Source organism: Anarhichas minor, unplaced genomic scaffold (assembly GCF_050575085.1).
Source record: "Anarhichas minor isolate MPS153535 unplaced genomic scaffold, ASM5057508v1 ptg000003l, whole genome shotgun sequence".
Taxonomy (NCBI): Eukaryota; Metazoa; Chordata; class Actinopteri; order Perciformes; family Anarhichadidae; genus Anarhichas; species Anarhichas minor.
The window spans coordinates 9,525,671-9,551,503 of NW_027466449.1; the positions used below are offsets into that span (position 1 = coordinate 9,525,671).

Sequence of the window (25,833 nt, forward strand, 5' to 3'; positions counted from 1 at the left end):
GAGCATCCATCATTTTAGTTATTTATTTTCCCCTTATTGTATTGGTTTGTGTTCAAGCATTTCTATTTATTTTTTTCCTTTACCTCTCTCTGGATGTATATAGTTACATTATGTCGCTTTCTTCATAGCGATAAAATAAATGGACTATGAATTAATCAAAATGAAAAAAAAAGTCAGACTACATTTGGTACTTTCTCCTTAATTTTTGGCTTTGAAAATATTTTTTTCTCCTCATTGCCTGTATATCAATTCGTATTGCCTGTGGATGAAATGACGCATTATGAATTAATAATAGAACTATATAACCGTGAGTCTTAAACTCACTGCACAATCACACCGTTTAGCCCTGTAGCCAAAGCAAAAAGTTAAGTTAAAAATGAATAACAAAACTGAATAAAGAGGCCATCCCTGGGATTTTTTTTTTTAGATGTTTTCATTTTATTTGACTTGTCAACATTCTTAAGTAAAAAAAAAAAGATCTTTATTTGATTCACACTTATTTTCATTCACACATTCACTTAAAATACACAGTGTGTCCCTCAAACATTAAAAAACTGTATCTGGTACAGAGATGATATGGACCGTTACAGATTGAAGATTCACACCTTCATACCTCTGAATCCATCCTCCTGGTCTTATGTGCAAACATACTGTTCAGCTCACTTACACCCTTCACTGAAAAGAAAAGTTGTCAAAAACCCACATTCATGATGTAATTATCAATCAAAATAGATCTCAGCACTCTGTATTAGTATTCTATACATACATACATACATAAGGATTCTGTTGAAACTATTTCAGTTCCCCTGACAAAGAAAAAATAACAACCAAACACTACTTTTTAACAACAAATAAGATGCCCGTAGAAGAAAAAGAAAAAAAACGATAATTTGTCGGCCGGATCTTCTTTGGCGTGAAAACACAGAACGATCAACTTTGGGTAAAGTGTAATGAGGTTGTGTGTCTCTGTTTATGACATAACATTCAAGTTGATACAGATGACTATTTGTAGGCAGCAGCTACCTGTAATCATCAGTGTGGCTTCTTTGTTATTGTATTAGCACCACAACGGCTCTTCCGTCCATCAGTTTTGTTCGTGTAAAAGTGGCAGCGCGACACGCGCACACACACACACACACACACACACACACACACACACACACACACACACACACACACACACACACACACACACACACACACACACACACACACACACACACACACACACACACACACACACACACACACACACACACACACACACACACACACACACACACACACACACACACACCTTTTTATGGCATTTACTGACAAATATAATAACAAAAACATAGAATGCCGCTCAAATTATGAATGTCAAATCAAATTCAAATATCACAGTAAAGTTGGGAGGCAGCTCTCAGTTGAACATGATTCACACTTTTAAATTATAATTCATTTATAATTAAAATGTAGAGGCGGTCTTATCTATTTAAAAAAAATGTATAAAAAGCTCAAGCGTTTATGCCGTATGTGGAAGCATGTATGCCCTGAGGATATGTGATCAATATTCATGGTAAATACTGACGATACAAACAAATAATTTAGATGAGTACATTTATGCTCGTGATGATATTTCATAGGCAGACAGCACCAACTCCTCCTGCACAGAAATACCAGATGAAAGTGTAAACAATGACAGTGTCTTTAAAACTCCAGTAGGTGGAGAGGTTTGGGAGGAAAATGAACAGAGTTGAGGCACGAGCTGGAGGGAGCAGGATCTGTCATTTTCAGCAGCGTTGGAAGCCAAAGTGACTGTTGGCTGTGCACACAAACTGCATGTGTGACCAGATGCAAGAGACTTAGGTGTTTAGCCATTCTGTCCCTGTGGCAGTGATCCACACAAGCCTGTCTGTGAGCTCAAAGTAGTAGAGGGACTGCATAGTTCATTAATGCTCCACCGACTTCACATGTGTTTACATGTGGTGGGGGGAAAAAAACCTCCACACAAACACACAATAATATACAAAACATTACCAAACTCCCCTCTATCTCAGCTGCTGCAGTTCTTGAGATGCAGGCGAGGGCGGAGAGGGTGCAGGGTTGGAGGTGGTCAATGGAAGCAGCTCCTCACAGGCAAAATAGTCCTTCAGGGGCGCAAAGAGGTGACGGATGACCGGCACGCTCCAGGCCTTCCCCAGCACCTTCTGCCTCTGCTGCCGGTTCATGTTTCTCACGTCGGTATAATGTTTGGGGAACCCAAAAATCCTGGTGAAAAAGAAAGGGGAAGGTCATGCAGTATGTGTTAGCTGGAGTCTCAGGTTGGTAAACTTACGCCGGGATTCCACTGGGCGAGGCTGTGCCACGTTCTGGCTGGGCCACGGTTTTGCACAGCACGGCTTCAAACCACACCTGGAGTGTTTCACAAGCGGAGCGTTTTGCCTGCGCTACTTTCACATTTCCTGGATATTTGTGCTTCTACCAGTAGCCTATGTAGTTAAATAGTTTCATTTTGTGTCTATTTTAATTGTGTTTATGGTTATTTCCTACTTTGTTGTGCTGTAGCCTACAGACAAAGTGAATACCGTTAAACGCCCAATTATGAACAACATGGATCAAAGATTTGTGGCGGCAGTGATCAGGAGTCTGCAAAGGGTGTTTATTTGGAAGATTGATAGATGCTCTAACTGTTCCACTTCCTGCCCTCAATCTGCTCTGTGCAACTCCCTGCGTCTCTGTCAAAAATAGACTAGGCAGACATTTTAGCTCATCGTCAGGTTTTTGACTGTTGGTCCAACCACACATTTGAAGACATCGCCTCAAACTCTTGGACATTGTTTTCTGATGTTTCACAGACTGGCGGATTAATTGATAATTAAAACAGTTGCAGCTCTAGGGATTATTAAAAGATAAGGTGAGGTGGGACATTTGTCTTCCCTTTGTTGAACTGCTCTCATGCAGTTTGCTGTTACACTTTTTAAAAAGAAATACAGATTTGTCTCTTAAAGAGTTCATATTGTTTTTAGTGTTTTTGATGAGTTGATGTCCCGCAGCTCCTCCATAGTGTGAATCCGGTCATTGTGAGCTAGTTCCAGTACAGCGAGTTGGGAGCTGATGCTAGAGAAGTTCATAGATGAAACTGAACTTAGATGAACAGGAAATGACAAATAGTTCAGTAGCAATAACCACTGTCGGTGATACTTCAGTTATTCCATCCTGGTCAGTAGGATGGTCACAGGGGATCTGACCAGGATCATGAACCAACATCTGTATGTGGATACTACACAGACCCACACACTCTTAAACAGAACTATTGTGATGCCTACTTTTCTAGCTCAGTGATCCAGAGGATGTCCTCTTTGCCGTTGTGGAGGACAGGCAGCAGAGAAGAGTCCCCTTTGCCCTGCCTCAGAGAGTTTGAATTGGTGGTGATCGTCCTCACCTTAGAGACCTGGAACAAAAACAACATAAATGGACAGATAATCGATACCTAAATGAACATCGTAATCATAATAATAAAAAACACGTTCGGTACTTAAAATAGAGGGACTGAAGATAATTGAATGAAATTGAATCTGCAGGTTCAGTCACTGACCCTGGCTTCTCTACCGATCTCCAAACAGTCCTGGAGATTCAGCTTGTCGTTCTGGGACGCTATAATGGGCCTGATGGGAAATAAGCAGCAAACCAGAAATCTTATTTTCTAATAAAAACAGAAGTAACAAAATGCTTTACCAGATAAAGAAATAAGAAAATATGGAAATAAAAAAGAGAAAAGACCATATGGAAAAGCTAGAATGCACCATTACTGCTAGTCTCAGATAGAGCACTTTATCAATCCTAGTGGGAAATTATACTATTACAGCGGGGAAAAAAAGACACAGGTAATGAGCAAAAATTATACAATACTTACAACAATAATCCTTGATAACAACACCATATTAATCCAGTCAAAGACATCGTTTGAAACCGGTAGTTTACAGTAATTGAACCCCTATGATTCATGGTTCTGAGTTGGACGTCTCACCTGCTCATCCCCGGGATGTTTCCCCAGAAGCAACGCGCTCTGTGAGCAGGGCTGACTTTGACTGCATTCACCAGCACAGGGTTGCACTGTGGAAGAATCAGATACCAGCAACAGTCACTCTCACTGAGTGTGAAACATGTTAGATAGAGAAAAACAGCAGTGCAAGGATTAAGGAAAGAAGGAATGAAGGGACAGATGGAGGAAGAAGAAGAGGAGAGCGCTTAAGAAATAAAAGGATCCACCGGACACCAAACACAACTGGACGGGGCGAACCTCGAGGAAGCGGCAGATGTTGACTTTGTCATGCGTGTTCATGCAGACCACGTTCTCAAACAGCCAGAAGAACGGCCTGGGGTCTTCCTCTTTGGGCTTCAGCAGCTGAAGGATGCGGTAGTAATCAAAGAACAGCCTGCCAGTGCCCTCTGATGGAGAGAGAAGAGAGTTACAGCGAAGAAATGTCATAATAATAATAATAATAAACGGCATCTGCAAAACAAAAGTGACGAAAAAATGATCAATATCATCAGGAGCATAAATAGTTGTTTTGCCAAGTAGGTTTTTACATACAGGGATCTGGCTTTGGTGTTTCACTATCTGTTTTTATCTATATCATTATTTTATATTGCCTCTTTTCTGCTCTAATATCTCTTTGTTGTTTTGTTTTCACTTTTCTTTGTTCCTGTGATTTAAGTGATGTCATTGTAAATGAGGGTTGCCTCTCAATAATCTCTTAAGTATAAATAAAGGTTGAAAGCATAATTAACAATAAATAAAGTAAAATAAAATAAGAAACAACATGTAATGCAAAGGTCAAAGTCATGAATATAAAATAGAAATTAACAGTAAAAAAGTTAAAATGTCAGTTTTAAAATGTGGAAAATGATGACAACCCAATATTTGCAGACATGTTCGTTAATGTAACGCATTGCGTTAGATTTGGATATGATGAAATCATTGCAGAGGCTGAAAATATTCTTTATTTTTGTCATCTGTTTGTGAATAATCAGGTCTGCAACTACCGATTACCTCTTTTTAGTTATTTTATTTGATCAACTGAGTAATTGTCAATTGTCTTCAAACAATCAAACAATAATGACAAATGCATCAAGTTCCAAGAGCCGAAAATACCCACTATGTCTGAACTACAGAAATATGTGGAAGTAGCACTGAACTGACAATTTGACATTTTCATTCTTAATTTTTGAAAATCAATGTATTTAAAGCTGACATGCATGCTACAGGACTTACGCACCATAAATGCCTTTTCTGACTGGGTTGACGATAGAGAGGTCGTTACAGGGGCTGCCACCGATCAGCAAATCAAACGGACCCCACTGATCGATCTGGTTCATCAAAGAGGAACGAGGAGCTGGATTAGTTCAATATTGAACCAACTGTCATTTCAGCAACATCAGTTGAGCTCTAAATGACTCAAAACAACAAAATTACATTTTCAAATAGAAGTTAAGATTCAAATGGGTCAGATATTATTGTCAGCCAAAGGCACAGCTTCAGAGAATATGGCAGGAAGGAGGACGAACATAAACAATGTCAACTGTGTGGAAGGATGTGAATAAACATTATTTTTTATTTATATATATATATAAAAATATAAAAAGAGAACTTACATGTTCCTGGGTGATGAACCGGGCGTCACCAATGTCGATGACCTTCCCATCGTGGTTGACGGCCGACACGGCAAGCGAATCTTCGCAGACCTCCGACGCGACATATTTCTCTACTTTGAAGCCGAGATCCTTCAGCACCAGGTAGCCTGAAAATAATACATACAGACACGTATATACATGCTGTAAGCCTCCGATAGACAACGGGAACGAATCAGGAGGAAAACACTCTTTAAAACAACAATAAAGTGTGATTATAATTTAAAAATCAACCAATCTGATCATCAAACTCTGATTGAGTCGAGCACGGATCGTTATTCAGGGAAATCTGTAACGCCAATTTCCCACAACCACATCTCGTAAGCGAGCGCCAGGAATAACTAGAAACAGCTCAGCTCTCAACGGCGCACTGCTGCGTCACTCGCGGCCAGTTAGGACACAACGTCATTTTGAATAGTTTGAACGCATGTGTTTTTTAACAGCCCCAGCACTCACCAGTTGCTATGCCATCGAACAGTGAGAGAACTCGGACCGGTCTGCGCAGGTTTGCAGGAATAGACGGGTAAACACGGTGAGGCTCCTATGAAGCAAAAGAAAGTCAGTGTGATTCCTTATTGATGTAAACCTGTATTTTAGAAGGAAAATAAATTCCATATGACTTAAATTTGTAATAATACGACAGATCATTGTTTGTGCAATGTGTGAATTTTTTGCAACTTCCAAATTTCGTCCCTTATTTTTTGACCTGTTGTTTAAATCCACTCTGTGGTTAAATGCTTGTTCCGTTGTAGAACACAGGATGCTCTGTAATGTAGTATTCTAGTTATTTAATACTATACGATGCATTTAATTTGCCTGCAGTGAATCAGTTAAGTTCATCTTTAAATATATAATAAAAAAATAAAAAGCCAATTATATTTTTTCATATATTTATCTGAAATTTACCCCATTCATGTCCTATGAAAAATGCAATAGTATAATGTATTATGAATGCTGGTAAAACCACATGCTTATGATTTCTGGACACAAAGAGCAGACCGTTTGGACCCAGCCCATTGAGAAGACGCCGTGTCTGCGCTGAAAAAATGTAGGGTGCAGACTTAGTTTGCAAAGTTAAAATGCCGATCACTCACAAACTCCATGGCACTGTTGTTGGCGAATAACTCCTGAACACGAATGCTCCAGTCCTCTCTGGGAATCAGAGCACGGTGGGGTCGATGAGGCTGACACAAGTAGCAGATCCACGGGTCCAGAAGCTTCAATGACTCAAACGTCCTTGGACCAACAAGGATGCTCAGACAGTCTGTGCAATAAGATCTAAGTAGAAGAGGATGGAGGTAGAAAAGCAATTAAACAAAGGAAAAAAAACTGGGCTCTCAAGCGAGATTGAAACGTAGAGGAAAAGATGAACAACCTGCAGCAGCTGTCATTGCCACACATTATGACCTCCAGTCCATAGCAGCAGATGGTACAATAGGACTGATATCCATCGTCATCGTAACGATACAGAGTTTCTGTTAAGTTATCCTACAAAGACACAAACAGCATCACAGCCAGGGGTTAGGGACAGATCAACAGACTTACACCACAGGAGGAAACACAGTGTGGGCTGCCATCATGTTCTTATAGATTAATCCAGCGGTTCTTTTTTAGATTAGTTGATTTATAACTAATAACTAATGTATTGATTTCTTTAAACATTATTTTCCAAAATTCCCGATTAATATACCTTAAAAATCAGAAAAATGCTGTAACACATAATCATTGTACGGCATTGCAAACCTTTCCCTGAAATGGAGAATCAGTATTTTTACCTCAGTAACTGACTCAAAAGGTAAAGTGGTTATGCTATGGATGCGTTTCATCACTGGAGCAACATGCAGGTCTGTTAGCTGCAGCTTGTTCTCCGGGGGAACACATGCTGTGACCGGACGCAACCATTCTTGCGATGTGCCGAAGCAGGTCATGCAAATGAACGTATTCTTTTTAAATCAAACGTTGATTACGTCAAAGAATGGAGTAACTCACAGTCACAGTCCACGGAGGAACACTTACTGTTGGTAACTGCACTGTAACATGAAGAGAAGCTGATGATTGCTTACTTTACACTCGGTGCAGAGGCTGCCTTTAAACAGAGGGTGGAATATCTCAACGTCTTCGGTTCCACAACACAAACAGAAGCCTGCCAACAAAATACAAACACGGATACAAATGAGTGAGAGAGGAAGTGAAATTATCCATAGTGGTGTAGTTACATAAAACAGCATACTTATTATGTTTTACCATAATTGTGAAGTACTTAAAGTACTGCAAGGAACTGTCATTTTGTGTTAATTTCAGCAGTCCCTGTGAACGAAAGTAGTAGTGTTTCCGATCACCAGATTCCCGTCAGATAAACTCATTTTACTGCACCCTGGTCTGACAGTCTGCTCTGTACAGTCCTGGTTCTTCAGAGCCACCCTTCCCTCCAGCTGGCCCAGCAATACGGCATGGGTCTCCTGCAGCTCTGCTCCTGACCAGAGGAGGAGACTTTGCTGCAGATTGTGCCGAGTTCTCCTCCTCCTGTGCAGAGCTTCTGACTGCAGGTCAAAGGCGACAGCGATGCCGGAACTGGGTCTGTCTGCAGTGGGCCGGCCGCTGGAGTCTGAGCTGACAGAGTTTCTGGTGAGCCTGCTGATGATTAAATCCGAATTCCTAACGAACCCGACCCGGGCGCACCGATAAAAAGCATCAAGGAATAATTATTTAGAAATAGTCAATCGTCTTGCTGATGGGCTTGTTTTCTTATGTAGGTCATATAAAAGCATCAGTATTCAATTGAGACTGTTTCATAACCAGTTGTAAGTTCCTCTCAGTAACTAAAATGTTATTTAAACATTTAAAAGCTGAATTAGAGATTCACTGGAGGATTAGCGATTCTTACAATACTTTAACCTAAAGAAATTGATTATTTGTGCACAAAAAGGGAATTTATAACTGAAAATATATACAATATGCCTAAAGACTCACCGTCGATGTCCAGCTTCATGTTCACGATTCTACAGACGGTAACCTCTGCAAGGAAAGAAAACAATAACAGACTACTTCTTTATGTCAAGTACTTTGAGCTGCATTTAATGCAGGAGGTGTTCTTTACAAATTTGAGTAGATTAGTATTGCAAATTATTTCTGACTTGACATTGTGAATTTTCAGTGGAACATTTTACTTTGCACAAAATCCAAGCTGGCAATAAAATCCAGCCAGTTGCACAAGCTGGTTTTGAGTTCAGCTTGTTGCCTCTCTGATTAACGTTCTGTTTGTCTGGTCCGTGAGCTTTGGTCTTTTAGCAGGTTTGTTGTGGTGCCATATTCTTCCCATTTTGTAAATAACATATTTAATGGTGCGCCGTTAGATCATGTGACACTTGCACACAGGTGGACGTTCTCCAACTAATTATGTGACTTCTGAAGGTAATTGGTAGATCTTATTGAGGGGCTTCAGAGGGAAGGGGGTGAATACATACGCACCGCTTTTCTGTTTTGTATTCTTCCGATTTTTTAAATTTCACCTTAATGACTATTTTGTGAAGGTCTATTGCAAACATTGAATATGAAACAGGCCGAGTGGAGTGAATACTGTTGCAAGGCACCGTATGCATGTGCAAATAAAACAAGTCAGTTCAATATGTTTGGCTCCAAAAACTCGTATTTTTCTGAAGTCATGTTACAGCTCGTTACTCGGCCCTTTCCGACTTTGGTGTTTTAAAGGGTTAGTTTGACTTCACCAGAGTCACACAAACAAACTAACTGATCGAAGCAGCAGCAGACCATCAACAGCAGACCATCAACACCCGCGTTCTGCAAGATAAAATGACTGTTCTTGTCAAAGGAGTCTTGTGTCTTTGAAGAGAGCATTAACAGCTTCTGTTGCCCGTAGGAAGGGCTGTCTGATGGTGAGGTAAATCGGCGAAAATATTCTAAATATAGTGCACACTTAAACAATGTTTATAAAATACATTTTGCTGCCCTCATCAACAGAAGTGCATTGCTTTGCTCCAGTGCTGGTACCAGTGCTGGTTTCCCTTTAAGAAAAGACTTTCCACACAAAGAATGCCAATCTGGTCCATTACGTACATTTGCACACCTTGTTAACAATCTAGTGATTTGAAGTTTTTGGTACCTCTGAGTTTCTGGTCCGGCTGGGTGTAATTGCTGGTCGCCTGGTTGACCTTATTGTAAGATTTGGCGATGATCCTCTTCTTGTTCGGCACAAAGTCAGGTGACATGTCGTTATCGGATCCATCAAACGGACTGATTTTCTTCTTCTGAGCCTTCCCTCCCTTAACCTTCCCTTTCGCCTTCTCCCACCGTGCTCCCCAGTTCTCTCCCTCTCCCTCCCACCCTCTCTTCGCTTGTTTCCCCATCTCTCCCCTGGATTGCTTCTCCTTCATGACTCCTTTAGTGCTTTTTTTCGCAGAATCAAATCCGTCCTCTAATGCACTTTTTCCATCTCCACCCCGGTGAGACAACTTCTCTGTGGAGTTGCGCGACAGTTTGCTAATGGAGGTCGACTGCTCCTCCGGCTCCGTGTCGACAGTGTTGCTGTTTCTGCTCGTTGGGCTGGAGGAGCCGAGGGGAGGACGATAGGAGTTGGGCTTCAGGAAAGATTTCAGCTTCACCTTTGGTCTGTTCGTTTTAGTAACATCTGGACGAAAGACAATCATACACGTGACCATCAGGTATTTCACACAAAAGCAAAGATATTTTACATGATATGTACAATGCGTGTCAGATCACCTACTGTCTTACTAGTATCCAGAAGATGACACATTATCTGGCTTCATTCTAAATTTTTGTTTTCTCTGTGTTGTGTCAACCTGCCAAAGACGGGACAGAGGCAGGAAAGATTGCGGCCGACCCCTCCGACCCCGGGCACACAGGCTTTTATTTGGGCTTTCTATGGTTATTGTTGTGCACCAAAACACATTATTTGAATGTAAAAACCTTCTTGGCAATAAACTGGGTTTTGATTGTGAAGGGCTGGCTGTGCTTGCACGCTCCTTAAACTTTACCATTCCCCTTAGCATTTTAGCTCAACTTCCTATGTTTGGATAAAACATATCTTAAAAAGCGTCCATCCAATCAACATCACACTTGGTGGTTGTATTGCTGAGGACCTAAGGGAGTGTAATGTCAAACGGATGAGCGGTTCCTGAGAACCGAGAGGCTAGCCTTTAGCTGTCGGAAATAGATACATACGAATGCTTCAATTAGAGATGCACTGACACCGATAGCTGGAACGGATGTCGGTGTCAATGGGCCGTTCTGATATCGGATACCATTATTTTAATAAATAAAAATTCAGTACATTTATATCTATTTATTTATTTAACTGTAACATTTTGTTTTTCAAGTTAGGAAAGCAATGTTTAAGTCAAGCCTGATGTTGCCTTACGCATAAAAAGGATCCGAGGCATACAGCGTATTAATCAGACACTGTTATCGGATCTGTAAACTGTACGCACACTGCACTGCTACGTTCACAGCTATAACGTCACTGTAAACTTCATACTCATCATCACACGCAAACTTGTCTCTCGACTGGAACATCGTTCAAGCAGAAACCCTGACACAGTATTCCAGGCAGACACGGAGCTGACAACCTCGCAGCTAAACTAACTGATGTCGTGGGGGACTTCCTGGGAACTTCAACCGCAGCCCCCCTGCATGTAAGACCGTAATCTTGTCGGATAATGGTTAATGTTCAGTTAACGAGGGTCTGCCATCAGTCAGAAATAAATAAAAAAATTTGCATCTCTATATAATTCTGTTAAGTGCCTCTGAGTTTACCTCTGACAAAGACTCATTTTACCCACCGCAGTCTGAAAGTAATGAGTAAATCTATTCAGGCTCTCCATAAATCAGATGTTCATACCATTTGTGGCAGCTGTTGGTTTGAGTTTGTCTGGTCCTGTTGGTTGAAATCCTCCAAAAGCCCAGTCCAACATCTGTTTCAGCAGCTCATCTTGGTCCCCAACGCATTCAGAAAAATCCTTCTTACAACGTAGAGCTGCCTCCTGATAATCCACGGATACAAACATGTCAACAGGAGCACAAATCATTCATCGCAATATGAACACTTTTTTAGTTCAGGTTGTGATTTTGTACCCACAGACACTGAATGCTGTCTAAGCAGTTACCACAACACCCACTTTTCTATCAAGTCCTGTTTATATTTATGAGTAAACACACAGAGAAACACTCAGACCTGCAGAGACAAGAAGAGGGCTTCTCGGTAGGTGACGAGGATGGTGAAGGAGTTGGTACAGAAGTGCTGGGTGAAGGCAACGAATGGTTTCAGATCCTGTAAACTGACCTGGAATCAGAGCAGAGAATGGAAATGGACATAAGTAATGATATATTTCAGGGACTTAAAATGATGGATGGCAATGTGTAGGTGTTGGACAAATTTCAACAAGATATTTCACAACGGTATAATGACAAATTGTATCAGAAAGATGTTAGTGATTTAAAAAGCTGTCAAATTAAAGCTCTGTCATGCTGATCATGTTTTTAACGTTGCTTCAGGCCTTCAATTTATGTCCATGATTATGTACCGTACTCCACTCTCACATCTTCTCACCTGAGAGGACATGTTTTGTCCGTACCACTCCACCATCCTACACTCTGGAAGTTGAATCCCTTCCCTGCAGGGTATGATGACGGCTGGCCAGGGAGAGAAACCCTCCACTTGACCCCAGACCAGCTCCCCCATCACATCCTGTATAACACACACCAGCACGGACAAGTTACAGATACAAAGTAACAAAGTTAGCTGCTGAAACCTGCGACAATGTTTTTTAAACATTAGCAGAAACATGTTCTAACTGGCAAAACATGAGAATAAAACATTATGCTCAAAATATAATACATATACTGTATGTATGACGTAGGCTATTTGTACTAAAAAAAATACTGATTATTAATGATGTACATCTGAATAATCTGTTTTTACCAGCAATTCTACAGAGTTTGGTGGTCTGCTTGTTGAAATCACGCAGCGGTCGTCGTCATCATCACAGATCTCAACGAATGCAGACTGTGGAGTTCTTTCACCTGCAAAACAGTGACAATCACTTCATTCACAAATGATCAGATTCAATAGGTAAAATGAAGGCTCTCCTGTTCATCTTGAAGCAACTCTAGGCATGACTATTCCCAAATGAATAAAGACCATGCGTCGATTTCATACAACGTTTAATTCGCGAGTACTTTGAAGGATGGTATTTCGGGTTGCAGCATCTACAGCACCTGCTTTAATGCAGCTTTAAGGGAGAGTTCCTCGTCAGAAAGGGAACTAAACTGTGTCTAAAATATGTTTTACTGCAGCCCTCGTCCACAGCAGTACACTGCTTTGCTCCTACACTGGTACTCCTGTCTGTTTCTCAGAACTGGGGGTGTGTCGACTGCCATCTGCTGCAGGTAGTAACGCACTGATGAAGGATACCAAGTCAAATATGAACTATCCCTCGAAGAAGGCAGCTGTTGTGGATGAAGTGCGTTTAATGAGGACTCAGGTACTGTTCACAACCGTAGGGGTTTTCGGACTAGAGGAACTGTTTCATAGTTGTAAGAACCCCCTTTGTATTGTGTCCACACCACAAGAACTAAAAAACGATTGTAGTTCTTAGAACGCCGTTTTGAGGGACTTTTTTTAGCTCCTATTTCAGAGTAGGTGCTCTCCCAGCACAAGAGGAACCATGAGGGACATGACGTTCACGGTTATTGGTTGAACACATGAGCCAATGCCGTTCCCAGAACAGTTTGGTCCGAAAACGACGAATGTGAGCCTCAAATAAGTGTTAAGAAAATATCACAACTGGCCCTTTCCTCAATTTTTAAGTAGATTTTAAACAATATTCTACATTTCTTACTTTCTGTTTGTAGTAGTCTTCTGCTCCGACTCATTTTAGAGTCTTCTGTGACATCAACCACATCTGACGAAAATGGAAAACAGTCACATTAGTTATTATCATCCACAGTACTTGGAATTGCTATTAGATTTTCACTACTGAAATGTTGATGTTGATGAAGCTGGTGCTGTACTCTCACAGTGCACACCTGGCTGACAGTCTTACCAGAGGAATTGTCTGTGCAGTCGGAGTCCTCCATACTGCTGGAGCATTTGGAAAGAAGACGGAGACCGGGTCTGGCCTCAACCCTGTCATCATCCTCTGATGAAGTCTCTTTGTCCTTCTTGTCACCATTACTGGGCTGGACAAATTGCCTTAGTTTACTGATGCAGGGAATTTCTGCCAAACTGCATAGTTGAGGTGAGGCTTCGGGGGTTTCCTTAGTGGGAGGAAGAGCCTTGTTGAACACCTTGAGAAAGGAGCAAACACAGAGAAATCTCTTTATCTCCACATATAGGGGCTCAAGATGTCACTTTATATTTTAAAGTATATCTTAACCAAAATGTCGGGGAACATAGCGTGAAAAGGCTGGCTTATGTATTCACATCCCACAATGTTGTTGTTGTGAAATTATGTTGTATTTGATTTAAGTTGACTGAAAACACAATTTAAAGTAAAATTGGTGAGATTGTTTTTTGTTTGGTGAGGTCGTCTTCTATTCTAATGCTCGGGAGACGGGAAACAGGAAGCACAGGCAGCTGTGGCCGGATCTTCTGCCGACGGAGATGCTACTTGGACACCAGTAAAACACAGTTTGTGGCCCTGATGATCTCAGCCGCAGATGTTTGTCATGAATTATTCATCAAACCAGAGCTGTGCTCTTCGGTCACTGATAAAAAGTCACCAACTGTTATTACATTGAAGTTTGATGATTCGTCGAGGAGGACTTCTAGTAGTGAAATAGGATCCTTTTTGAATTATGTTATTGGTAAACCATCCAGTCAGTTTCAGATTTAGCTTTTCACACTCACTTTAGCAAACACCTGCGTCCTGTCCAGAGAGCTTGGCAGGGCCAGGGCGGTCAGGAGGAGTCGACGCAGAGCAGAGTACGGTCTGGTGGCATTCAACATCTGTAAAGACAACACAGGCAACTCTTGTAAGGACATTTAGCACTTTTAAAAAAGTATAATGGGAGTAACACAGGAAAATATTAAAACAGATGATGAAATGTGTTAGCACTCAAGGTCAGAGAATGGGTGTGTGGCTACATTTCTATTATTGTAAATGTTCATGAGCTAGTGCACAACATCTGTTACTCATTCAGTTAATTCCTGTAACCAGTTACAAATTTGATTCGATAGCTTTTAGGCAACCCGTGATCCATTGTGTTATCAGTATACTGTACCTTTGCCCAGCAATGCTCCACTTTCACCGTCTTGATGAATTTGCGGTAGTCCTCTGCCAGTTGATGCGTCTCTGAGAGCCCATATTTAAACAGAGCCAGCTCAGTGCCCAACTCTGACAGCACATAACTGGACAATCTATTACCCTAAAGGGAAAACACAGAGATCACAAAAAGCAATATAGAGATTACATTAAGTCGAGCATAGAGACACTGAAGTGTATGTTCTGAAACAAAGCATTAAAATATTACATTAAACTCAGCCCAATGCAGGTTTAACAAACGAATACATTAAGTAACTAGTATACTAAGTATAAGAGAAGAAAAATATTCTTACGCTGATATTTTCAGAATGTTTCAGCACCGTGTTGATATTCGTCAGTGCAACTTCTCCAAGATTCTCAGGAAGACTCTCCGCTAAGCACTTGAGTGCTGCTTTATAGAAAGCCGCGGCGTCCTTCATGAAGTCACACCTCTCCTTTTCTCCCAGATCTACGACAGCGGTGGCCCACAGGAATTCTCTGGCACGAGCACCTACGTGCACCTCCGTTATCGGGAGCAGCTCCGTCCACTTTTGGAAGACACTCAGGTCTCGCTTGCTGAAAAAGTGCTGGGCGGTAATGGGCCGGAGGACATTGGATGCGTAGGAGTGAACCAGCGTGGCGGTCAGCTGGAGCTCCGCGGCCACGGCAGTGCCGCTTTGCTGCAATTGTTGGAGAGCTTGGAGGGGCTCCAACATGTGGGAGAGGAAAATGAAGCGAAGTTTCACTTCATGATCCAGCAGCTGGGTTCTGATCCGGTCAGCATCCTCCACTTGCTTCAGTGACTTAAAATACTCCACTAAAGGCCTCCAGCTGCATACAATCCCCTGCACAGCTTGTATGATAAACAAACACTGCGCGGAGATCAGCTGGGATGGGTCATAAGGCTCAGAAAATAGCCCTTTCAGATCGCCACTAACAGGTGGGTTGGTGTGGTAGTGATAGTGGATGTCTCTAACCAGGTCAACCACGCAACTAAAGGAAGCCAAGAGTCCGGCCTGGCAGGCTCTTGCTGCCATGCCGGGGAGGCCGCAGAGTGATACTAACTTCGGGTTGTAAGCCTGGAGCATGGAAACAAACACCCGGCTCACCGCGGGGTGTGGAGCGTTACAGTAAAACGCAACAACTTTGGACAGAAGAAGGCCACTTTTCTTCAGCGTCTCAATCAGCAGGCATGCGTCAGCATCTGCAGTGGATGCGATAGTGTCGGTGTCCGTGTGCGCTAAGGTTTGTGGGTCAACAGCATCGACACTCATCTGCAGTATGAGCAGCGGCCTCACCACACTGACCCCTGAGCTCTGGTCGAAGTAGCCGACCAGGATGACACTCGTGTTCTGCACTCCGTCCAGCTCCACGCCCACATACAGGTAGAGGCAGAACGGCGTGAGAGAGCACGCCACAAGGATGTCGGTGGGGTGGATTGGACCCAAGATGGCAGAAACTGAAGGGCCAGAAACCTGAGTGTCTGTACTTGTATTTAAGTGTGTGTGTCCATTGTCACTACAGTATCTTCTGATGAAACACGACAAAGTATCAGTGCTACCTTCATTTATTTTGTCCACTGCTGCTGCTGCTTGTTCACCCTTTTTCTCCTGTGGCTCTTCTTCCACCGTCGTCTCCATTTTCTTTGTTTCCAGCTCCACCGTCACATCTGTCACGTCATCGTCGTCATCATCAGATATCAATACTATCACATCTGCATTCTTGTTCAAATGTTCTGTGGGTTTTTCTGTTGTTGGTTCTTCTGCTGTGTTGCCATCCGCCTTCACACTAATCTGCTGTTTCTGAGGAGGGGCCTGGGAGGAATGATCATCTACAATGGGAGGGAAAAGACAGTATGAGTACTTTTCATACATGGAACACGCAATATTGCCGGCTTAATATCTCTGTTAAAGTAAAGACACATTTTTTGTCATTCAGAAATAGGTCTCTGTTACATAAAAGTTAATTTTGGCTTTAATCAGACATTAAAAGAGTGTTACAGAAAGCACTACAATGCTTAAACAATATCATTGATTGTATTGTCTTTGTGCACAAGAGATGATAATTATAGAGATAGTTAAATGGTACATTTATCACAGTACTCTTAAGGTCTTTATGCTTTTTTTAAATGCAAATATGCATTTTAATTCAAAATGTTGTAGAAATGTTAGATCTGACGTTTAAAGATTGTTATTGTGACTTCTATGTAAAAGGTGCTTGTTCAAGTTCAACATGTAAAACTGGCATCACAGTTACGTAGTGCACTGCATGTCAGAAAGAGGTTGTAAATGGTCAAATATTGACTCTGCAAATATATCATAACTAGTCAGAGCGACTGTGAATGGCTTTGGGGACATTTCGGTGGCACTTCATCGTATAAGGAAAAGTATTTGCCTCACCCAGTCTGCACCTCACAGTTTGCTCGCTAATGCTATGCAAGAGTGACAAAATAGACAATTTTTTATAGATTTTAATTAACCACACCTTTGCTATGTAGGCTATCTGTGTAACAACTGTTACATCCACTGACCCACACTGTTCATACCCGAGTCAGGAACCATACTCCGTCCACCTCTGGCCTCCAAGGGATTGTACTTCCTGTCCCGGTTGATGTTCCTGTCAAAGAATGTCTTAAACCAGTGCAGGAAGGTCAGAGCCACTGCAGCGTCCTTCTTTATCAGGGGCCCGGTGGGGATGCACTTAAGAGAGAGGAAAGAGGTCAGTTAAAGTCTCATACTTGTGATCAAATCTATCAGTAAACAAAAATGTAAAAGGTACAGTGTGTAGGATCACAAGGATCTATTCGCAGAAATAGAATATAATATTCTTATCTACGTTTTCATCAGTGTATAATCACCGGAAATTAAGAAAACGTCATGATGTCAAGGAAAGATGTGTTGGAGAACTCATAAGGATTTAGGAAAAGCCAGTGGCGGTGCTCAGAGAATCTGTCTGCACTTTCAGTATGTTACTTAATTATGATGCAACGGAGGACATTACTTTGTTTTAAATGTTGCTGCCGCAAGAAATTGTGGGCCGGCATTATCTCCTCTCCTTCCGTAAAGGATGGTCCACTGTACTGATAAGAAAGGAAGCATTGAAGCACCTTTCCTGAGCATTAAGAGAATTCGACCAGCTCTTATCATGGCGGCCCACTTAGATACTTCCAGCTCATTTCACCCAGCTGAGAACCTTCCTAAGCTAAAAAAGGCTTTTCGACCGCAGCCAGAGAGCAGGTCCTCTTCACGGAGTCCTCCGTGTTGCACCGCCATGTTTCAGTAACCCAGATCAGACAAACCAAGAAGTGGTTTTAGCGAGAGTCTTTCACACTTTTTTAATTACTTATCAGCATAAACACTGCTAGCAATATATCAGCGATGAGCTAAATAATATCTGGCTGATTTATTAGCCTTGTTCTAAATTGTACTGAGCAAATTTGAAATATTTCATAATTACGGGTCATCCGTTCACCACTTTTGTCACAATACTCACTCGCACAACTCCAACTTTTCTGAATGCAGCATGCAGTAAACTGTAGTTGTGGATCGTGTCCATCGCGTTGTTGCTCTGGAATTGGACCCTGGAGAGGTCCATGGACTTGGGAAACAACCAGTCCATCATCTGGCAATAGGCTGCACCTGGGTATTCATACAAACACACAAAAGTTATCAATAATATGCAGTCAGGGGACTAGAGTATTTACAAAATATACACTATAACAGCATAGCTCATGACTGTTTGTTGAGGTTCCATTTACACGTTACAAACATGCAATGACCCACCTGTGCATATCTGCTCCACCTCAGTGAAGCTTGTCTGTAAAGTTTCATTGAGCCAAACCAGTAGCTCGTGACAGATCGGTTGTTTAGGGTTCAACGAATATACATTCACTGCCACTTCCATGTCTATCTTCTAAAGGGACCTGCACAAACACAACGTAAAATTACACTGTGCATTTACAAGAACGTGACTCCCTTACATATTTATATTCAAAAAGAGCCCAAATTCAAGTTCTAATATCCAATGCAAGCTCTGTGTTACATAGTAGCTAGACTTAACGTTACTCTGTCACTGTGACAGACGGCAAGACAGCAATGATGATTATTAGTAATCTAAAACCAGCTTTTTTAGTAGGAGTAGTAGTAGTAGGAGTAGTAGTAGGAGTAGTAGAAGTTAACAGGTTAATCTGAGCGGACCAAAGGTATATTCATTGTAATATTTCCCTTACAGGTTGTATGAAAGTATAGACAAGTCTCAAATATAAGACAGACAAAAAACAGCATTTTGTGAAGGATTTAATAACGTAAAAGTCTTGAACAGGCATCCACAACTACCACCTACTTTGTCATTCACTCTTGTCCTCGCTAAGCATCCTCAGCATCACAACCACGTGCAACTCATTTTCTAGTAAACCGTTCCGTTTATAATCGACAAAAGAACGTGATAGCAGTTAATTCAAACACCAGTTAAACTCGCACATCGGACTCTCTCTCTCTCTGAACGCGTAAAAACAGAACTAGCCTTGTATCACTTTTCCACAACAAACAGTTATTCTTCTTCGGCGATTGTTGGCGGTTGGCAAACAAGCTTAGAGGCGCATTACCGCCACCTACTGGACTGGAGTGTGACAGGGGAAAAACAACTACATTTTCTCTAATATTCCTGTTGCTTCTAGGTAATTCATTAGGAGATTGTGTACTTCCCTTAATGCATTTCCCAAAAAATTCCCCAATGCAACATTATGTTTTAAAAAAAAATTCGGCGCTCAGGTCAGCTGTTTACAGTAAAGTCTACAGGCCGTACAGTATTGACTGACGGAGGAGCATTAGTCTATGGATGTGACGTTTAACTTGGGGGGAAACTACGAAACCGGGCGATGGGACGATGTCGGGTCGAAACAATAGCTTTATGTTACCACTTCAGATAAACAATGAACCAAGAGCCTACATTCCCAAACCATCCGATAGTGTTGACAGCTACAGTACAATAGCCATACAACATAACATGTACCGAATTACTTTCATAATGTTCTAAACGTTGGCCATATGATAGTTTATCGATACAACTGTTAGCTTAGCAGCCACGCAAATACCTGGAGTTAAATCAGTTTGCAACTTCGATAACGTTCACTGTTAACAAAACCAGTCTAAAACTAATCAAACGAAGAGAAAAGCTGGTATATTTTAAATCCCCGCGATTTAACTAACGCTAGATGAGTTTATTGTGGGAACGAATTTAGCTAAACATCCAACTGGTGAAACAAGCGAAGACGTTAGCCGTTGCGGTTTAACAGCGCGAGCTAAAACGTGAGCTAAAATAACGTTACGGCACTGTAACGGTAACGTATGTAGCGCGTGACTTGTTTTGACGTAACGTTACAGTTGCGTTCACGAACTTTGTTTTCTATAAAGAACTATGAGTTTGTTGTATAACGTTAAGCTTAAATCTTTGGAAAACGCATTCACAGTGCGGTATAAACGTTGTCTACTTACCCCCTCTGCTTCGTCCCTGGTGGGTGTTTAAACTACCAGTTTAGCCCCAACCCCTAAAACCTAAACCCGCCCCTCGCAAACAATGCGCTGCTAGTTTACGCTAAATGTTTCCAAAATGGTTGATTGGCAATGCAATCAAAGAGTCCTAACTATATATTTTTTGGTATAAATAGGAAATACAACACAACTACGAGCCAACTTTCATGAATCTGACAGTGATCCGAAAATGACGCCACATAAAGCTAAATGCTATGCTTTGCTAGCTACAACACAGCGTAAAAGACACTTTAGACTCAGTGTTAGCATTCGGAGCTAAGTAGGCTTTGGTTAGCAAGACTTCTTAAGTAATTTAACGTTAGGTTTCATAGCGTGCCCAACTGTTGCTTCACATCTTGCCCGTCCTGTATTTAGGAGGTTAAGTTTTACACATTTGCCTTTTAGCAAAGATAACCCGCGCCGTACGGGCGGCAATGATGAGTTAAACATTTCTGCAACACCAAAGCGAAAACGTAACAAATGCTGTAGCCTGTAACCCAACAAACACCGCCCTGTCCTCACAGACATTGGACGTCAAACGTGACTACACACGATACACTGAAGGAAAAGGGGGGTTGGTGTAGTAAATCAAATACTAGTTTGTAAATGACGACAGTGAATGATAATTTTCATTCATGGTGAAAGTTGGTGAATTCGTTTATTGTAATTTACAATACATTCATTCTGTCATCAAGACTCAGATGACATAATGAATTTGGTTTGTTTCTGTCAACCGAGGCTTCACTCCTCCCCATCAACCTCTATACCAATTAAACTTATCTGAGATCTTACTTCATACTTTCAATACTTCCCCAGGATGTAGATAATAACGGAATACAACAATTTCCAATCTTACATTACACTAGAGAGAGAGAGAGAGAGAGAGAGAGAGAGAGAGAGAGAGAGAGAGAGAGAGAAGTTGCAGTCAGCTGACAGACTTCCTCAGTGCCAATTGTTCCAATCCAAATTTGAACTATCAGGCTAGTTTCTTAACTACAGCCTCTTCATTCTGGTTTTGCCACAACAACACTATCTGGCAATATGTTGGTATTACTAATATTGTATTCATATGATTGTATTCATAATTGTTTGGCAGAACACAAATCTCTGATTTGCACATTTTGTTCTTGTGGGGTACCACAGGGTTCTGTATCAGGACCAGTGTGTTTTTTTTACAGTTGCTTTCACATCACTAAAGGAGGTTTCTTCAATCGCCACCACACTACCCAAATGTTTCTGTTTCTAACACAATCAGACGAAGAACTTCTCATTCATGCATTCATTTCATCCAGACGAGACCACTGTACCATTCTGATCTCAGGTCTTCCGCATCACAGCATTAAAAAACACTGGTCCAAATTGCAGCCACCAGAATTTTGGAACTGAACTCAAACATTTGAGCACATAACACAGATTCTGTTCTCACCCCAAGGTTCCCTGTTTGATTCAAGTCAGACTGTAAAATTGTTGCTTTATTACATATAAACATATAGAAGCACCTTCTTCTCTGGCATAACTCTTCAATCTTCCAGATTACACAAGCAGATATTGAGATTTTAAAGAGTAAAAACCTTTCTAGGTTCACTCTCATTCAAATGAATGAATAACAGGCTGTGTTCTAAGAAGTGTTTGAATCATATTCATATCCATTACAGCACAAGTTCTCTCATGATTAAACTACTCCTAAAACAATTCATTGATTAGTTGAGAAGTGATAAATCATTTAATTATGGTGTAAAATCTAAACCATTGTCAAGTCTTTTAAATACTTTTGGGGATCAGACAAGCAATTACATTTTTCAACCAATTTGTCATGAATGTTGTGATTTTATATCCTGAATAATTAATGGGGTCACTAAAAAATAATTAGAGGATTTTAAAATAATAAAATGTCTTTTCTTGCAACTTTATTGACATTTACAGACATTTCGGTCCCGAGAGTAAATATTAAAAAAAAAAAGATGAATGTACAAAAACTTATTGAAGATTTCACACAGGACCCATGGAAGTGTTTTTTTTAGCTTTTTATTGAGTAAAAATGATATAAAGGTTGCTGTAGGAAGTACATAAACATAACAAAATGCATCAACGCTTTTCCACTAATCAAAAGAAGTATAAAAATAACACAGAATCTGTTCTTTTGAAATGCTTTTGCACTTTAGATCCATAAAAAAAGCTTTCAGCAAAATAAAAAAAAATCCTCAAATGGAATCCTGATAAAATATATCGCACTAAAAGGTTGTAGTATAAAAAATTAGAAACTTCTGATATTCACACGCAAGCCTACAAATGTACTCAAATTGTTTTACATCTAACATAGCACATATCAAAAACCTATTGATCAAAATGCTCTATAATGTGCTAAGACATTACACATTTAAAGAAAGCTTTGTACTGTTAATATATACTGTATGTGACAGTTACAAAAATAAAACAAAAAGCTATTTTTTTTTTTTTGCGTACTGCTCTCAAGCAAAACATTCAACAAACTCAGCAGTATTAATTAAGAATGTAAACAATTACTTTTTGGTTTTTTTAAAGGACTCAAAAATCAGACTAAAGAGGCTCCTGGTGGCACTTTAAGGGGCATTTTGAGCACCATAGAAGAGTTATACATTTCTTAATGAACTGGCCATTTAAACATGGAAGAAAAAAAAGAAGGCTTGTGCATTTTGTGTTAAAAAAAATGTAGTTGTTGGTCAAACAAGAGAGTTAAAACACTTGTAAACCTTTCTATCAATACAGTACTCAAAACATTGTGTAAAAATTAAAGTTCCAGTGAAAAAATACAAGCTATATATAGACAGGGCATATGGGAGCATAAAGCTACAGTGTATATTCACAGAAAAGAGGTCCTACAGGAGGAGTGATGTACAGTTGCCCCTTTGTCTGAGGTAATGCCCATTTAGTAGGATTTGGTGACAGTCGACAACATCGAAATATTCCTCCAGTTATCAAAACAAAACAAAAAGATAGTTCAAAGGAATATACCAATTTTTTGTGAGTTTAGTTAGTTCACATCAAGAGAATTGGCACCAAAATAAACTGTTCAGTAAATCCCTCTGTCTGGTGAACATGCTAAAGCTTAAGCATACAGAATGACATGTCATTTCAGGCAAAAAATGGCAATGTGTAAAATTATTAAGTAGCATTAAAAAACATTATTGCAATAACTGTGTTTGAAGTCTCACAGGAAAACAGTTCTTCTGGCAACAAATGTGCGGCACATCAGACAGTTAGGCTACTTGTAATTACTGATACACACTGTATACCAAAGCATGTGCACCACACAGAACAAAGCAGAGCATCAACCAGCATTATAGAGATGATTTTTGATCTTGTCAAATGTTTGGGAAACTTAAAAAAACGCATATAAAACAAGATTAGTCAGTGGTAGTTTACAAGAAATATTGCGTGTTGGCCAGTGTTTCCCACCTTTTTGCTTTTTAAAACCACATTTACGCACAGTGACACTCGTTCTTTCCTGGATTCAAGTTAACGTCTTTGAACCAGGTTCACTCACATGTAGCTGACATCACTGACATCCAGCCATTACAGTGAGCTAAAACAATGGTATTTTTTTGTCACGATAAAATCTAAACTTCTGCAGCAGGATAAACGGCATCACTCGTTAATTCTTAGCTGTCTGGAATGGTTCCCAAAAGACAATCTCTAGATCTGTGTTTTTGCATCGGCTTGTTTCAAGTTTTACACCATCTATACAAAAACATTTTAATATAATCTTTGATAAAAGTTTTTTTTTCTTTTTTTTTTTTGCTCATATGAAGTCATCTCAAAGTAAAATACAACAAGCTAAACTATAGTATTTTTCTTTACAACAATTAACAACAACAAAACTATGAATATGAACTAAATATAAAGACAAACCCTGCTTCATCTCCAGGTTAGCCTGCAGTGCACGAGCTTCCATTGCTGAATGTATTTTCCTACGGAGCACTTTTTTTCTTTCCATATTGAAATCTAAATATGTTGTAATTTTAACAAAGTTAAAAAGATTATTTTCTTAGCATTGAACAACCACAATGCTTTCACAGTACCTGTGTGGCTTAGACTAACAGGATATGTTTTTGTTGAATGCTGTTTCTGTTTTATTTATCAATTTATTTTTAATAATTCAGTACAGTTGTGGATATTTATTATCTTAGAATTTGGACAGATACCCTCAATATAATTTCTAGACAAACCCCTTTTTTGAGAAAATACATTCAGGCCGGATTCTAGTGGAACAGCATGTAGGCCCAAAAATGTCCATCTAATGACTTTGGTTCAAGTGTTTCTTTTGTTTTTCTTATTACCAGCCTGTTGTCACACATTTTAATCATCAGCTAAATGGAGGCATAAACATCCTCTGAAATTTTGACACATCCTACAAAAAAAGTTTGATACAGCGCAGTAAAAAGCTGTACCTTTGGTGCTGTGTTGTTCTCTCTTTTCTACAACTACTAAGTGTTGTCAACTTAAAAACAATACCTTCTAAGGGCATTTCAAAAGAAAGAAAATCCTGTTAAGATCCCTGTACGGTCTAATCTTAATCAACAAAACAGGTGAGTCAGGTTTCGCCATCTTTCCCTTTAAACTCAGCTGAACCTCCAGAGAGGCGAAGCACTCTCCTGGCCTCGGTTATGGATGATATAATCAGTGATACTATGGGCAGAATCACAGCCTATGCTTTATTTGTTTATCTCTGTGTTAGTGTGTTATGTGTGTTTAAGGCTGCAGTGCATTATCACCAGGAGGGCTGGACACAAAAACAGCTATTCTCGCTATTTTCCAGCTACACTGATTTGAAATGAAACTTGTTATTCTCCTGCAAGAGTGGAGAGAAATTTCCGGCTCTTCACAAAATGTGGCGGGCGGCCGATGTTCCTCGGAGTTAGTATCACGATGGAAAAGCTGGTGTGTGTAAATGGCTTCTCTTTGCTGGTGATGGCTGGCGTCTATTCACAAGCGAAGTAGTCTTTCAGTGGAGCGAACAGATGCCTGATGACGGGGACGCTCCAGGACCGGCCCAGGAGCCTCTGTCTGGCACCGCGACCCATGTTGGACACGTCTGTGTAGTGGACAGGGAAGCCAAAGATCCTGCAGGGTAACAAACACACAACCACTATTACAATCAATGTCACCATGGTGCTTAAGCACTGTGACCATAGAAAAAGAATAGGAGCAGAATGGACATTCCCATTCAAATCAACGTAGCAGGCGGCCATTTTTATGTGTACCGATGCCATTGCGACCACCATAGCAACTGACATCAATTGCCATTTTCATTGGTACTATTGAAATGACTATGGACAACAGTTCAATGTCCGTTCTAGTGCTATTCAATTTAT

At 40.5% G+C, this 25,833-nt stretch overlaps 2 protein-coding genes across 3 annotated transcripts in view; both read right to left on the minus strand.

Moving 5' to 3' along the window:
* Nucleotides 1-352: 352 nt before the first annotated feature.
* LOC142955443 (uncharacterized) lies at nt 353-19,565 on the minus strand. The gene is made up of 26 exons (XM_076096961.1): nt 19,296-19,565; nt 18,737-18,876; nt 18,447-18,592; nt 17,500-17,653; nt 15,269-16,785; nt 14,935-15,078; nt 14,561-14,659; nt 13,755-13,998; nt 13,551-13,613; nt 12,632-12,732; nt 12,260-12,397; nt 11,885-11,992; nt 11,552-11,693; nt 9,797-10,321; nt 8,647-8,691; nt 7,740-7,819; nt 7,052-7,164; nt 6,771-6,954; nt 6,133-6,217; nt 5,641-5,786; nt 5,265-5,355; nt 4,286-4,434; nt 4,013-4,098; nt 3,581-3,650; nt 3,312-3,436; nt 353-2,253 (listed from the first exon to the last, which is right to left on the minus strand). The coding sequence occupies exons 2-26, from the start codon at nt 18,855-18,857 to the stop codon at nt 2,034-2,036; spliced, it is 4,896 nt and encodes a 1,631-aa protein (XP_075953076.1). The 5' UTR covers nt 18,858-18,876; nt 19,296-19,565; the 3' UTR covers nt 353-2,033.
* Nucleotides 19,566-22,491: 2,926 nt separating this feature from the next.
* The window catches only part of LOC142955453 (DNA (cytosine-5)-methyltransferase 3B-like), a 31,825-nt gene continuing 28,483 nt past the window's right edge, over nt 22,492-25,833 (minus strand). For both annotated transcript variants that reach the window (XM_076096981.1, XM_076096972.1), the window contains exon 22: nt 22,492-25,582. In XM_076096981.1, the coding sequence (XP_075953096.1) occupies nt 25,441-25,582 (142 nt within the window). In that variant the 3' untranslated portion in view covers nt 22,492-25,440. The remainder of the gene's footprint in view (nt 25,583-25,833) is intronic.

Bases quoted from the DNA above. Each gene is read 5' to 3' on its own strand.
- LOC142955443 (XM_076096961.1), bottom strand. From the start codon at position 18,857: ATGGAAGTGGCAGTGAATGTATATTCGTTGAACCCTAAACAACCGATC. The intron at 18,593-18,736 runs GTGGGTCATTGC...ATGAATACCCAG, and splicing joins GGTGGAGCAGATATGCACAG to GTGCAGCCTATTGCCAGATG. The intron at 6,955-7,051 runs GTTGTTCATCTT...TCTTCTACTTAG, and splicing joins GGCAATGACAGCTGCTGCAG to ATCTTATTGCACAGACTGTC.